General features: G+C 41.0%; 1 protein-coding gene across 1 annotated transcript; it reads left to right on the top strand.

The window, feature by feature from the left end:
• Positions 1-9,735: 9,735 nt before the first annotated feature.
• On the top strand, positions 9,736-10,345 carry LOC111145156 (microsomal glutathione S-transferase 3). The gene has a single exon (XM_022499850.1). It carries the CDS (start codon positions 9,773-9,775, stop codon positions 10,229-10,231), a length of 459 nt encoding a protein of 152 aa, XP_022355558.1. The 5' UTR covers positions 9,736-9,772; the 3' UTR covers positions 10,232-10,345.
• The last annotated feature ends 5,409 nt before the right edge of the window (positions 10,346-15,754 follow it).

The raw sequence follows: 15,754 nt of genomic DNA, 5'->3' as shown, positions 1-15,754 counted from the left end.
CTCTGTGACCCAACTACCCTAGGTAATGTATGTGAGGAGAATAGATGGCATTTGTCCTTGGGGGACTGGCTTTGTTCACTTAGCAGAGCGTCCTCAAGGTTCATCCGTGTTGAAGCCTGTGTCAGAATGCCCTTCCTTTTGCAGGCTGAGCAATATTCCATGGTGTGTACAGACCCCGTTTGGTTTATCTGCTCACCTGCTGATGGTTACTGGGGCTGCTTCTACCTTTTGTCTATTACAGATAACGCTGCTACAGACACGGAGTTTGAGCTGCCTAGTTTCTTATAATCACATTTTACACCCTGGCCAGACTGCCCCAATCAGGCAGTTTCCCTTCCTGTTATTAAAAACAAAATAACAAAAACACTAATAAATGTTAAAATGGTAGTTGGCAACTTTATGCCCTGTTGGCCAAATCCAACCCCCCTGCCTGTTTTTGTACCATCTACATGCTAAGAACTCCTTTTACGTTTTAAATGGTGGAAAAAGATTTCATGACAGGAAGATGACATGAAATTCTGAGTTCCGCGTCCACAAATAAAGTTTTATTGGAACATAGCCACGCTCCCTCACTGACAGACTACCTGTGTCAGCTACTGCAGTGGAGTGGGCTGTTCCCGAAGAGACGGGATGGTCGCTGAGCCTAAATGCTTACTCTCTGTCCCTTTACAGGAAACATTTGCCAACCCCTCAAAATAGGAGGGAAAGAACCGCTTTAGAAGTTACATCCATTCTTACAGATCACGAATGACACACTGTAGCAAAATATGATTTTGACAGACTTGTAACAATTCTAAGAAAAAGTATTCCTAATTCTCTGTGACGCTTCACCATGACCATCGACTGTGACATCTCATGGGAGCCGTTCAAACTAGGTCAGTTATATAAATGCTTATTGCAATAAATGCAGTGGTCTTGTGGTGCCATGCCCTCTTGGGAAAAATCACAGAAGTTCTAGAACGTTCCCTGGCTGGAGCTGCTGGATCGGGCCGGATCCCATGTCACAGCCCAAGGGGAGGGGAGTGCAGAGGCCAGAGGGGAGTGTCCACAAGCTTCTGAGGAGGAAGGCCTGGGGCTCAAGAGTCCTGGGCACTGGGGCTATGGACGGGCATCACAGAAGCAGTCCTCAACTTCTTTCCCAGCGGTGATGCTAGGAATTTTAAATTTCAAAATGTGCCTCTCACAATGTCTTTGGCACTTTGGGAATTACAATAATAAGTGATCCTTCACTCTGTTCCAGGCTTTGGGCTATACCTTTGCCTGCAGGTGTTGTCTCATCCCAGCCTATCCCTAAGGCCTGTGAAGAAAGGTACTATCTACCGTTACTCTTACTTGTTGTTGAGGAAATCAAGACCTGGCAGGTCACACAGGCAGCCAAAGGGGGAACTGGGCTTTGAGTGGGTGCAGGCCAACTGCAGGCATTTCTGTGAACGATAAGGTCCTGGGGCCTAGGCTTTAGGCGATGCCTTGGTGACCCCCACAGACCCCACATCTGGCCATCCGCCCAGACAGGAAGTCATGCCAACCCTGAAGGGACCCCCAGAAGGCAAGCTGCTGGCTACGTTTGTAACACCAGACTGCTCTCACCTGGACAGTCCTTCAAACAGCAGTAACATGAATTTATGTCTATGGATTGACTGTCAGAAAGTGAAGTGGAAAGAGAACATACCAGAGACTGGGGGGTAGGAGATTTTGAGATCCCAGAGATGGGTGTTGTGTCTCAGTGACCTCTGCCACCTTCACCTAGGGGGACCCTCTGCTCCGAGGACTCCCACACTTTCCCTGTCTGCTCTGTCACTGTTTTCTCCCTGCACTGAGGCTTCCTCCCCAGGGATTTGCTCCCCATGATTCCCAGTGACCCACCATTGTTCTCCAGCTGCTTCCCATGTTCCACGGTCTCCCCATTAAGCTTCTTCAATTAAACAGTAAGCCCTGTGAAGGACTGAAGGATGGAACTCTAGTTTCCAAGGTTTGGAGTCACTCTTTCTCTTTCCTTGCCTCACACATCTTGAGGGAAAACTACTTCCTCGCTATGGGTCTAACATTCCAGGAAGGAGAGGGTCTTCTCTCCAGGGAGGATGAAAACCAGTGAGCTGCTTCATGAAATAAGGGTATTAGGCGATGTTAACTCCATGATAGGAGAGCTCCTGGAAGAGATACAGGTGTCACACCGATGAGGCTAGACGGCCACCCACCCCCTCTGGAACAACGCAGGTGTTGTGGACCAGTGTGAGCTGGGCAGTAGAAGCTAGTTTAATCTTTGTGAGACATTGAGATGAAGGGTACACTGATTCCCACCCCAACCACAACATGACTGCCCGTTGTCCCATAGGGCTCTCCAGGATGAAGGGGCCCAAGGGCTTCGTGGCAGGGACACAGCAGGAGCAGGGAACTGTGGGGGGAAGCCGCAGCCAGAAAAGGTTCTAGACCTGAAGGAAGCTGCGGGATCTGGAGAGCAGCCCACAGAGCCCAGGTGGGGCTCCATTCTTCGATTCCTTTGGAACCGTTGAGTTGCCAAAATTACTTACATGAGACTTTGAAGATAGAATAAGCTGAATTTATGACTCATCTACACCCGCAGGGTGAAGCCTGGGGGAGGTTGTATAATGATTTCCTGTGTTTATTTTAAGAGATGGAAATATCTGCATGATACAGAAGGTAAGGCTGTAATGGGAGTTCCATATCCCAGCTCTGTAGGTACAGGAGACCATCTAGATTCTAGATGACTGATCAGTCATAGAGGACTGACCTGTCACAATGTTATTAACAGTATCCACTGCCATCTCTCATACTGTCCCAAGACAATGGTGGTTGAATTTATTGGAATCAACAGGTGAATACATAGCGCATGGTTTTACTGATGATGCATTCTGATACCTGATAACATAGCCGATGCTCGCAGACCTTACAGCCATCCTGTGTCTTCCTACGCCTTTATCCTCAGGGCAGCATGAAATCATATAGACCATCCTCTCCTTACTTTTCTAGCATTTATCACATGGGATTGTCCCTGTTTATCAGCTCTTTGCCTCCCACTAAATAGCAAATTCTTTGAAAGAAAGCCTTTTCCTTCTTTACTGTTGTTTTCCAACACACACTCATATCCACACCCCAAATTAGTTTCTCCCAGACTTTTATTTTGTGCAGATATTTCTACCCGCCCCATCTCTGTTCATCTGCTGGCCCCCACCCCTGGCTCCTGCTCTCCATCTTCTCTGAGCCAGGAGTCCCCATGGCTTCCTGCCATTCTTTCCTACTGGATGATACTTGTAGACATTCCTCAGTGATCCCTCAACACTGCCCACGCCTCTGTGACTGGCCTCTTCTTTAAATTCTTTTCAATAAAACTCCACTGAGTGGAATTCTGTTTCCAGCTGGCATCTTCCCCGAAGCAGACTTGCTCTGCTGTCTTTCTGTTCTTCTGAATATGGGACTGACTTTTCCTCCTCACTTGTAATATATTTTAATACTAGTGTCCTCAAAATTTCTACTATCAGCCCAGAATATTGGCTCCAAATAAAAAAGAGATTTTCAGCTACCTTCCTTTAGAATTTGAAACCCATTTCTGCTCAGTAAATCAGTTTGGAAGGGTTAAGACCAAATGCTAACAATGAAAGAGACTTATTATTTTTTTCCTCTCCAAGTTAAAGTAAAAATAAGAGAAACAAGAAGCTCTTGGGTAATCTCTGACCTACAGCCACTGTTAAATCATTGGGTCAGATTAAAAAGACAGTGACCCACAAAGTTTCCTCAAACATTAAATTCCCTAGCCCTTTTTTTCTACACATTGTGCTGTTACTAAATAATATGGTAATTTTTCTTTTGATGCTTAAATTTGGCCAGTGAGAGCCCCTCAGGCTGACTGCTGTATCCTTCTGACATGTCCCTCTCAGGCTTTCATCACCTTCTTGTTCTTGTCACAGCATGACATTCTGGGCTTCTCTCGTCCTTTGCCTGCCCCAGCCCTGGAATCAGAAATTTCTTGAGCATCCTCCCCCTACCAATGATGTTTACAAATCAAGATCTGTACGCTAGGTATGCTTCTTGTTACTAATATCTCACAGCTCCTAGATTCTTTCAACAGAGAGAGCTAGAAAGTACAGATACTTTTTAAAGCATGAACTCCTATTGATAACCTCTGGCAAAGATCATTGGTGGACATTAAAACCCACTGCCTGAGAAGATGTAGAGAGTAGGATATGAACACAGTGTCAAATTATCACCACTCAGATAGCCCTGTTGATCACAAAGGAAAAAGATGCCTTCACCATGGAAGGGTCTCATGGACATTGCAATATGTAGGTATTCAAACCTCGTCTCACCAGCAAGGGGACAGACTCCTCTTAGGGACTTTCCTGATATGGCATGATTGGAAGTCATGTAGTAAACTTGTTGAAAACATTGAATCCTAAATCATCACAAGTAATGATCACATCAATTCGAGGTGAAAATAAAGGTAGAGTAGCCTCTTCATCAAAGAGATGACAGAGACATGACAACCAAGTGAAATGGGTTTTTTGTTTTGTTTTGGTTTGGTTTGGTTTTTGTTTGTTTGTTTGTTTGTTTGTTTTAGATCTAGGCTTAAAAGTAAAGGCGATAAAGGGTATTTGAGGGGAAGCTGAGGAAATCTGACTGTAGACTGCATATTAGGTAGTATTTTCTTACCTAGGTGAAACGCGTTGGTTTCACTATCCTGGGTACGTAGGAACCTGCTCTCACTGAGGGATACCTGCTGAAGTCTTTGTGGGATGAAGCGGCATAATGTCTGTGTCTTTACTTTAAAATATTTCAGCAAAACATACACAGGAAGGCAAGACATCAATGGGTAGAATATTTATAGTTATGAATCTAGGTGAAGATATCCATTGTGCTATTCTTTCAAACTTTCTGAAATGAAAAAGTTGGAAGGAAAGTACAGAGAGTCAAGGTGAATATTTTCAAACAGGGGATATTAGTTGACTTGGAGCAATTAGCAACATTTTGAAGTTGATTCCAGAAAAAAAAATTACAATATCACAGAACTATAAGCAAAGGGATTGATGTTTCTTTTTAGGTTGACGTGTTTCAAGAAATCACATATTATATCCAGCTAACATTTGTTGAGCACTTACTGTGTTCCGGAACTATAGTAGGAGTTTCGTAAGTGGGGTCAGGGGCCAGGTTAGCTAAACTTTGTGACCTTCTTGTTTGATAGATACTATTATTCCTGAGGTAAGGATGGAGAAAATGATAAGGAGCTTAAGTAACTTGCTTAGGGTCCAGGGCTAGTCTGTTGATAGAGCCTGAATTAGAGTCCTGGTAAGTCTGAAGAGTTTACCATCAAATACTTGCTCAGATGAGAAAAGTCTCGACTCCAGCTGCTTCTGTCTACCATTGACTAGTTAGTTGTCTGATCTTGAGGAAGTTACACAAAACTAGCATAATCATTACAATATGTACATTGTAGCTTCTATGGAAGAGCTAATTCCATTGAAAACCCTTAGTATAGTACCTGCATTAAGGCTTGATAAACATTAGCCATTAGCAAGGATCATGCTCACTGTTTTCATATATGTTATCTCATTTTTACACATTCCATAAAACAAACTTGCAAGGTGGGTTTCTCCCCTCCTCCTAAGAGGAGGCAAAAGGAACCATGTGTAGAGCTCAGATTTGAACCTAGATCTGTAACAATAAAGCCCGAGCTCTTTCTGCTATACCACCGAGGATTTTCAGAGTACATGAGCACTCTACGACATTTCTCTAAGTTCTGATTTTTATTCTTCTTTAATGAAATTGAATGGACCCCAAAGAGTTCATTATGGTTATACTTCATATCTCCTTTATTACAGAACAAAGAGTTTTACATAAACCCTCTCTTTGGTTTTAGATCAAGAGAATTATCTTTCACAGCAATATAGGAGTTAGCAGGAGATTTTATAAAGTAAAAATTATAGTGGGAATTAACAATTTTTAGAAGAGCTAGTGCTGGTTTAGCCTTTAAGTCTGAGAATATGCAACACCCATTAAAATGCTTTTAACTTAGAAGCATTTGAAGGCAATTTGGCAGCTTTTCTTTTATAAACTCAATAATGAAGGCCAAATAGCAATCAAGACTAGAGTCTATAATTAGAAGTTCAAGGTTATCACTAAACATACTTACATCATTGAGATTCAAACTAGGGCAACAGAATCAATAAAGGTTTGGGAGATACTCTTTTAACTGTGAAACAGTCAGTGCATGAAGTTAGAATCTGTGATATGGCTTCAGTTTGTATGCATATGAATGGCCTGACCTGCAAGAACTCTTTGGGGAAAAGCATGAGCGTTTCATTGTGATTTCCCTCAAGCAAACTGGAGAAATAAACTTTTTTGTCTCTTTCTCCTTTGGTTTTCATGGCAACATTGTAGCACCTGTTTCTTGCATTCTATCTCCTGTCAAGGAGTTGTTGCTCCTATCGTGGAATGAGATCAGAAAGGCTTAAAGATGACAATAGATACACGTATTGCCACATTTGTATTAAAATATCAGTGTCAGTTATTTAAAAACAAACAAACCTGATTATATCAATGAAAGCCTCCTATAGTTCATATAATGCTTTATGGTTGGTTTAATGACCTTTCATTCAGTGCAATCAGTTAGCATACTTTTTTTTTTTTTTTCTAGATTTTATTTATTTATTTGAGAGAGAAAGAGAAAGAAAAAGGAGGAGCAGAGGGAGGGGCACAAGGAGAGGGAGAGAGAGAGAGAATCTCCGGCAGACTCCCCACTGAGCAAGGAGCTTGACCCAGGGCTCCATCTCAGGATCCTGAGATCACAACCTGAGCTGATATAAGAGTCGGATGTTCAATGGACTGAGCGCCCCTGGCATACATTTTCTAACACAATCAGGGCTTTTATCATCTTACATCTGGTTCATTGGAAAATCCATACTAAGGTAATAAGGGCTAAGAAATGAAGATGCCCCGAGATTCTGACAGCATTGACAATAAATCACTGATTGGAGGCCATTCTTGTTTCAAATGCCTTCTCCTCCATTTTCGGTTTCCTGGGTTTCATTTCTAGGATAATCAATCAAGTGAAAATATCTGTAATTAATAACAGTTGGCAATGGTTTGTACAAAACTATTGGGTAAGAAATGGGACAGGAATGCAAATTGCTGTTAGAAGTTACTAAGATGTTCACTAAAAATCACGGAAATCAATCAAAATAAAAGGCTCAAACTAGGCAGTTATTTTTTTGGAAACTATCCATGTACCATTAATGAAAAGAAATGTTCAATGTGTTTTCCTTACTGTTTCTTTCCCCACTTCCAGCTTTTGCTTTGTTTTGTTTAGTTTCGAATGATGTGTTTTGGTCTCTCCTGCTTCACCATCCACCGCCCCCCCATCCTCTCCCCTTCTAGCTTTTGTTCCTCACTGACATCCCTGCTGGGCAGATGTCCCCCAGATCCCTCTTCTCCTCTGGGCCAGCGTAAGCCCACCCATTACAGGCTTGGATTCAGGTCTCAGCGCCCCTTCCTTCATTCCCAGGACCTCTTTCCATAGATGGAAATCCTGCTAGCAATTACCATGCCGCACAGACAACTTTTTTTTTTTTTTTTTAGATTGTCTGTGAGATTAGAATGTTTCTATTAATTATGGGAACAAATAGCAAAGAGTTGATCAGCTCTCACAGGAAGCAAGCTATTATAACATTTTAAGTAAACATTTGTGTCCAGCTTGTTTGCCACTAGGAGAGAGATCTTATATATGTCATTAAATTTAATATCGCTGCCTTCTTTTTCCCATGGAAATTTAAGAATTTATGTTTTCTTTAATCCAACATTTTCTTCACTTTGCTTTTTTAAAAAATGAATAAAAATCCAAAGCATATCTAATTAATTCCTTATGAATTCACTGTTCATAAGGATTTTCCATGAGATTTATTGAAAATGGACATTTTATTTCCTCTGAGTTTACATTATATGTAAGGACCAAGGTAATTCAGATGCAGGTAATCCCCTTGGAGGAATACTTACATTGTTAGTAGGATTGTGAGGTCAAGATAAATATTATCAGATAATTTGATGCTCTAGTAAAATGGCAATGCATTTGTTCCTGGTAGAAATTTGAAACTTCTGCCAAGGAAATTGGTCTTAATTAAGATGTTGGTATGGTGACCATCAGCCATAAAAGAGATTAGAGAGCTCAGTTCTGTAACGAAGACAGAAAAGGAATATGAGTGAGTAATAAATATTCCCAAATAAAGTTAACTACATTAATAAACAGTGAGCAAATTAAAACAATATGTGAGCTATTTTCACCCATTTGTTTGTTAAAAATTAGAACGTGGTAGTTTTTACCCATAGGAAAGAAGCAAGGACTTGAGTCCCCATGCAAACACTGATGTAGGGATATAATATGGCGGAGACTGTGGGAAGGCAATTAACAATATCTTCCAAATGCCAAAGACTCACTGAAGCAAAACTTGTGTGAACATTCAAAGGGCTATACAAGAATGAGTGTCATTTCACTGCTTGGAAGAATACAAGCCTATTGTCAACCAAGAGGAAAATGACTAATAACCTAAGAACATAGGTGCTTTAGAATAGCATGAAACTTCCATCGAAGGACATGGCAAATATCCATATATTTCATTTCAGATATGCTCCAAGACATATTTAGTGGATAAAAAAAAAAGAATTCAAAGCCAATTAATATCGGACTGTCCCATTTATACAAGGATAGAAACACTTAATAGTTCCCACTAAGCAAGAGAAGGAGTTTGAGAGACGGGTAGGAAATAATGAAGGAAGATTTTTTTAAAAGATTTTATCTATTTATTTTAGAGAGAGAGAGCATGAGAGGGGAAGGTCAGAGGGAGAAGCAGACCCCTCACTGAGCAGGGAGTCAGATGAGGGACTCCATCCCGGGACTCTAGGATTATGACCTGAACTGAAGGCAGTTGCTCAACTGACAGAGCCACCCAAGATTTTTAATGTATTTGTTTTTCAATTTTTTTTTTTTACATCAGAAATATATTCCTGTATCACTTTTGAAAGAAGAGAAAAGGTGGAAGAAAATAAGTAACAAATTCCAAAAATTAGCAGATTTTAAAATCCAGCAAATCCTCTCTTATTTTTAGGAACTGGGAGGGTTTTGCTAGGGAACATTGTTTTAAAAATCTGCTTTCCAGGGCGCCTGGGTGGCTCAGTGGGTTAAGCCGCTGCCTTCGGCTCGGGTTGTGATCTCAGGGTCCTGGGATCGAGCCCCGCATCGGGCTCTCTGCTCAGCGGGGAGCCTGCTTCCTCCTCTCTCTCTGCCTGCCTCTCTGCCTGCTTGTGCTCTCTCTCTGTCAAATAAATAAATAAAATCTTTAAAAAAAAAAAATAAAAAAAAAATCTGCTTTCCTCCTTATTTTTCAAGAGCAATCTCTTTTAAACTAAGATGTAAGTATAAGAAATAAAATGAAGCATATCAATAAAAAGTTTAATCCCTGGAAAGCCAGTTCTATATAAAAATGTATCCTTGTCAGAAAGAGAATTTTTATCTATAGGAACGATTGGTAAAATGTTTGCCTATAGCTCTGAGGAGAACAAGGGAATCTTATGTTCTGTTGGGATATTATGGTTGCCTCTTAAATTTTCTTTCTTTCATTTTGGTTTTTATTATTAAATGGTATTTATCCAAAAACTACTCTAAAAAATTAACTCACCCCAGAATTTTCATTTCCATAAAAGACTATTTGAAAACAGTGATTTTAGAGTGCTGTGGTCTGCACCAGCCGAGCGGAGGTGATCCAGAGCCAGCATGGCTGTCCTCTCTAAGGAATATGGTTTTGTGGTTCTCACCGGTGCCGCCAGCTTCATAATGGTAGCTCATCTAGCCATCAACGTTTCCAAGGCCCGAAAGAAGTACAAAGTGGAGTATCCTACCATGTACAGCACGGACCCTGAGAACGGGCACCTTTTCAACTGCATTCAGCGTGCCCACCAGAACACGTTGGAAGTGTATCCTCCATTCTTATTTTTCCTAGCTGTTGGAGGTGTTTACCACCCGCGTATAGCTTCTGGCCTGGGCGTGGCCTGGATTGTTGGACGAGTTCTTTATGCTTATGGTTATTACACAGGAGAGCCCAGCAAGCGGAGTCGCGGGGCCCTGGGCTCCATAGCCCTCATTGGCCTCATGGGCACAACCGTGTGCTCTGCCTTCCAGCACCTCGGTTGGGTTAAGACCGGCTTGGGCGGTGGGTCCAAATGCTGCCATTGAAGAACTACAGGGTCTTGAAAAACTCATTCGTTTTGAGTGACTTCACTTTTATTGTCAGTTACTTTTTTTTTTTAAAAAAAAAAAAAAAATACCCTGGCCTTAGCATCAAAAAAAAAAAAAAAAAAAAAAAAAAAAAAGAAAACAGTGATTTTAGTCTAAATTTTTCTTGCTTGAAGAAGTCCCATAAACTAGGGGTGCCTGGTTGGCTCGGTCAGCTGGCTTTATCTTGGGGCTGGAGGGTTGAGCCCCACATTGCATGGGGAAATTACTTCAAATCTTAAAAAAAAAAATAGATAAAATCTTAAAAAAGAAAGAAAGAAGAAATCCCAGAAACTACAGTCACTTCAAATGCAATGAGAAACATCTAGAACACTCAAAACTACAAAGTCTGAATCAGTAAAATCTGGATTAACATAGTTTCACTATACTTAGCATCATCATTCCTAGTTAAAGATTTGATTTTAAGTCACTGCTTGTTCTCAGGATAGAGGCAAGCTGTATGCTCATTATATATTCATTGGTGTTTTTCACATTTTAACATTTAGATTCAGCATGAGAAGCAGGTATAGTTCTCTGGGTACACTTAACATTCCAGTTTGGAAAATTTATTTGCATAACTAGATAAGCAGCTGCCAGATAATGTTCTGGAATCTTCTGCACTCTAGGGTAAATATAAATCCTGCAGTATTTCCATTATGTAAGCCCCAAGCGCAGTCTATAATCAAAGTAAATGCAATAAATTGATATAACACATTCAACTGGCTGACTGAGTTGATAATTCCCTCCAACTGTGTACTCTCACTGAAAAGCAGGACCAACCAAATACTCCTGAATGCTAGATCAGGGATAGGAAAGGTCAGCCCTGGAAAAAGAAACCAGTATCAAATTCCATTTCCTAGAATAGTCATAAACTATGCAGCATATTGGAATCACCTGGGGAGATTTAAAACCTCCTGTGCCCAGGAGTCACCCCAACCCAATTACATCACACTCTCTGAGCGTGGGACAAGCACATTGGTGGTGTTTCAAATAGCTCATGAGATCCAATCCCTAGCTTCCACTGAGAACCAGAGTCCTACAGAACATTAAAGGCTTTCAAATCGGAACAGTCAGAGAAGGGAGCACAGACATCACTTTGGATTCACAGGGCAGTTGGTGTTTTGTGTAAAAGGAAAACACACACACGTGCGCACGCGTGCACACGCACGCACACGCACACACACACACACACACACACACACACCCACCAAGATTTAGTGTTTTAAATGAAGGACCGCACTCCTTAAGATTTGGACACCTGTGTCTTTCACTGGGAATGAAATAATTAGAAGTTAGAACACCTGTGTGTGTTTTCCTTGCCTCAGAGGAGATCAAAGTTCAATTATTGAGCGTCCAAAGACTCAGAAGAAGCTGGAGAGCAGCTTAAGCAGGTGGTTTACTGTTCCTCTTCCTTTCTCCACGCGCTCTATGCCTCCTAGGGCAGCCGCTGAACGAGGCTTTCGTTATGGAATCTGCATCTGCTGCTTCCTTTTTGAAAAGAAATAGACGTAGAAAGCCTTATGGCCACAGATGTTTAAATATGTGCCATTAGAACTGACGTTAGCCATTTTTTGTTGGATCACGAGGTTTTCAGAAGTTCAATGGCTATTAAATGTCCCTTTAGGCATAACACCACTGGTTTTGGTGTTTTGTTTCTGTTTTTGTTTGTTTGTTTGTTTTTGTGGAGTTGCTGCAGAGGGGAGTGAGGGACTGGGCATCAGCCTAGAAATTTGTGCTCACACCTGAATCTCTGGGAGGGAGCTTCCTTTTGTCAAGACAGAGGGCACCCCTGCCTTTCCAGAAGCGGCGGGGGCACTCCCTTCAGCAGAGAGGCTGGGAGAGCGACTCCCAGAATCCTTCTGTTCTCACTCTCCGCTCTGATAGGCTACAACCTGATTTGGCTTGAGGCGTGATCAAGAAATGTTTAAATGAGGTGGGGGTGACATCTTAGCAGGGAAAACTCAGGACTTGGGAAGGGAGAGTTGAGGTCAGGCCTAGCAGCCCAGGCTTTTTGACGCCTCTCCCTCCTCTTCTCCTCTGGTGGTCTCAGACCCAGAATCCGGAGAACCAGTTTCTGGTCTCCTAGATGTCCCTCCACCTTCCTGCGGGAACTCCGGTAAGTCATTAGCTGCATGTGGGCTGTTCTCCCCGTCTGTGAACTTGGGTCGGGCCCCATGAACTCCGCTCTTTAACAGAGTGGCTGGGGTTTGGTTTGGAGGAGTGGAAAGTGAGCAGGGCACTCTGTTAGCTGTTAGGAAGGGACTTCAGTCTGTGGGCAGTTTTTCCAAACAGGCTGTTTTGCAATAATCGGTGGTAACATTAGACTCTGAGCGGGGTTAAGTCCTAGCTCTTTTCCTTTTGCATCGGATTGAGCTGGAATCAAAGTGTCAACTTGTTTCTCATTCTCTCTGGCTCATCCTGAGCTTGGTACCTTGTCACCAGGACAAGATGTCAACATACAGATCTTACTCTGAACTCTATGCATCAGCCAAAAAACTTGGGCATTAGGAACAACTTGTGTGGTTTAAGGACTCTTTATTGGCGGTTGGGGCTCTGGCCTGAAGGTGGGTTTGGACTTCTTTGTTTTAAAAGTGGGCTGAAAATCCCTGAGTTCTAGTTTTGTGGCTTGTTTAAAAAAATGTTTTAAAACAACATTTGGTATCCTTGCTATTAGGGGACACCTATAGACTGTAGCTGCTTTCGTTTGGTTTAAGAAACACTTAGGGGTAGGAGGTTAATCCAGATTAACCTAGTTGAATAAAGCAGCCTGTTCTCACCAGAGAAACATTTAATAGAATCAGTGAGTGGCCACCATAATTACAAATTCTAAAGCCTCAAGCTGACTCAAGTTTTCCCTTCCCACCTGCTCCTTGCCCATTTTATTTTTCTAATTGTGGTGTAATGGACATAACATTAGTTTCAGGTGCCCAGCATTATGACTTTATTTGCATAGATTGTGAGATGGTCACCATGGGTCTTGTCTGCCTCCATGACCATATATAGTTGCCCTATATTGTTTTTATTCTCATGAGGAGAACTTTTAAGAACAGTTGTCTTAGGAACTTTCAAATATACCATACAGTTTTGACTATAGTCGCACCATCCCCCAGAACCACTAATTTGTTCCTGGAATCCATGAGTGCTTTTTGTTTGTTTTTGTTTTGTTTTGTTGCTTTTAAGAATCTAGATATAAATGAGATCATCTGGTAGTTGTCCTTCATTGACTTATTTCACTTGGCATTATGCCTTCTAGGTTCATTCAAATCTCCACAAATGACAAGGCTTCATCCTTTTTTATGACTGAAAAATACTCCATAGTATGTAGTGTATTTTCTTTATCTGCTCAACCACGGACGAACACTTAGTTTGCTTCCACAGCTTGGCTTATTATAAATCTGCTATGACCATGGAGTACATAGATATTTTTGAGTCAATGTTTTCATCTTCTTTGGATAAATCCCTGTTAGTGGAACTGATGGATCAAATGGTAATTCTGTTTTTAATTTGTTGAGGAACCTCCATACTGTTTCCCAGAGTCACTGCACCATTTTGCATTCCCACCAACTGTGCATGAGGGTTCCTTTTTTTTCCACATCCTCAACACTTGTTGTTTCTTGTCTTCTGATAATAGCCATTCTGACAGGTGTGAGATGGTATCTCATTAAGGTTTTGAATTGCATTTCTGTGATGAGTGATGTTGAACACATTTTCCCATAGCAGTCTCTTGTGAATCTTTGTATTTCTGTGGTATCAGTTGTAATGTTGCCTCTTTCATTTTTTATTTTGAGTGCTCCTGTTTTTTGGTTTCTTTTTTTAAATTTTTTTTTTAATTTTAAAGATTTTTATTTATTTATTTGACAGAGATCTCAAGTAGGCAGAGAGGCAGGCAGAGAGAGAGGGGGAAGCAGGGTCTCCGCTGAGCAGAGAGCCCGATATGGGGCTTGATCCCAGGACCCTGGGATCATGATCTGAGCCAAAGGCAGAGGCTTTAACCCACTGAGCCACTCAGGCACCCCTGTTTATTGGTTTCTTAGTGAGTCAAGCTAAAAGTTTGCTAATTTTGTTTATTTAAAAAAAAACAAAACAGCTCTTAATGTCATTGATTTTTCCCCCCTATTGTCTTTTTTAAATCTCTGTGGTTTAGAAACTACTAATTTATGAATTCTATGCTCTGGGAAGAAAATTTTGTGAAGTCAGCATACAGCACTATTAATAACCGTCTTAGTGTATGCATTCCCTCTCAGACCATAAATTTCTCCATTACAAAGTCCTTTAACTGGTACTTCACTAGATCTTTCTATAATGGTTCTCTTCAGCTAATAAATCACGATCATATTAAATTGATTTTAAACCCTGCCTTTCAGCTAAGAGTTATAATTTGTCCTGCTCAATTCAGCTATGTTTTGGGGGATGAGAGATGGGATGGATTAAAAATATTTATATATTATTCTTCCCATTTCTCAAGTTTCCTGTTTGGTAGTCATCTTACTATCAAAACTTCTATTGGAATTAGTCTCCATCTCAGGTCTTGACACACAGGTTATGAAAGACTCCCAGCTTAAGAAATGCCCTAAGCATCCCCCTCACTGCAATCCTTTGCAGCCAAGCCCAGGAAAGTCCAGATGTAAATTCCAGCTTCAGAGTCAACAAGGTATTCCACAAATCCATTTCAAGATTAAGGTGTGAACATTAATAGTTCTACTTTGCCTGAAGTAGACAAGCTAATAGTGGTGGCTCCCAAACTTGTTCCCACTGGAACTTTGACAGTTGGTTTTAAAGCTGATACAACACCCTAGATTGACCAGTCATAATCCCTGGGGATGGGTCACAGGCATTTGTAGTTCTTGAAGCTCCTCAGGGGATCCCACTATGAAGACAAAATTTGGGAACCACTCATTAATGGCATCCACAGAACTGGAGCTAGTTGGGGCTGTAGCCCAAGTTTTAGTACACATGTTGAAAATACTCTACCTCCCTTCTGGAAAGGGATAGTCTCTAATAAAGAAAATACCTGTTTTATGGCCAACCTGTGGAACAAGGGAGGCCAGAGAGTTCTCTGTGGTTCCTTTATCAATGAATGTGACCTGCAACTGAAAGCAAAATTTCTCCTTATGAACTGGAAAAGTCAAGTCATCCATCAAGGTCTTAAAGCCATCTAGTCCTTATATAGGACAAATAGCAAAATGAATGAGACTATTTTAAATAAAAGAAATTATTTTTAATATCTGTTGTAATGCTCTGTGATTATTCCTGTTTTTGATTTGAATTTATATTTCTGTAATTACCTAAATAACCATCACGAAGTAATTTTTGTCTAAATTTTATGTATCAGCTAATTTTGTTACCTAATCTTTGTAATTAGGTAATTAATAAAATTCTTATTTAATGCATTTAAATAGTCCTGTTATAGAAAAAAATCATGTAATTACTGAGCCTTTTGGCATAGTCATGTATATTATGAATAATGGCATATCCCTTCAAGGG

This window comes from Enhydra lutris, unplaced genomic scaffold (genome assembly GCF_002288905.1).
Source record: "Enhydra lutris kenyoni isolate GAN:26980312 unplaced genomic scaffold, ASM228890v2 scaffoldscaffold12, whole genome shotgun sequence".
NCBI lineage: Eukaryota > Metazoa > Chordata > Mammalia > Carnivora > Mustelidae > Enhydra > Enhydra lutris.
This window is presented reverse-complemented; position numbering and strand designations above follow the sequence as displayed.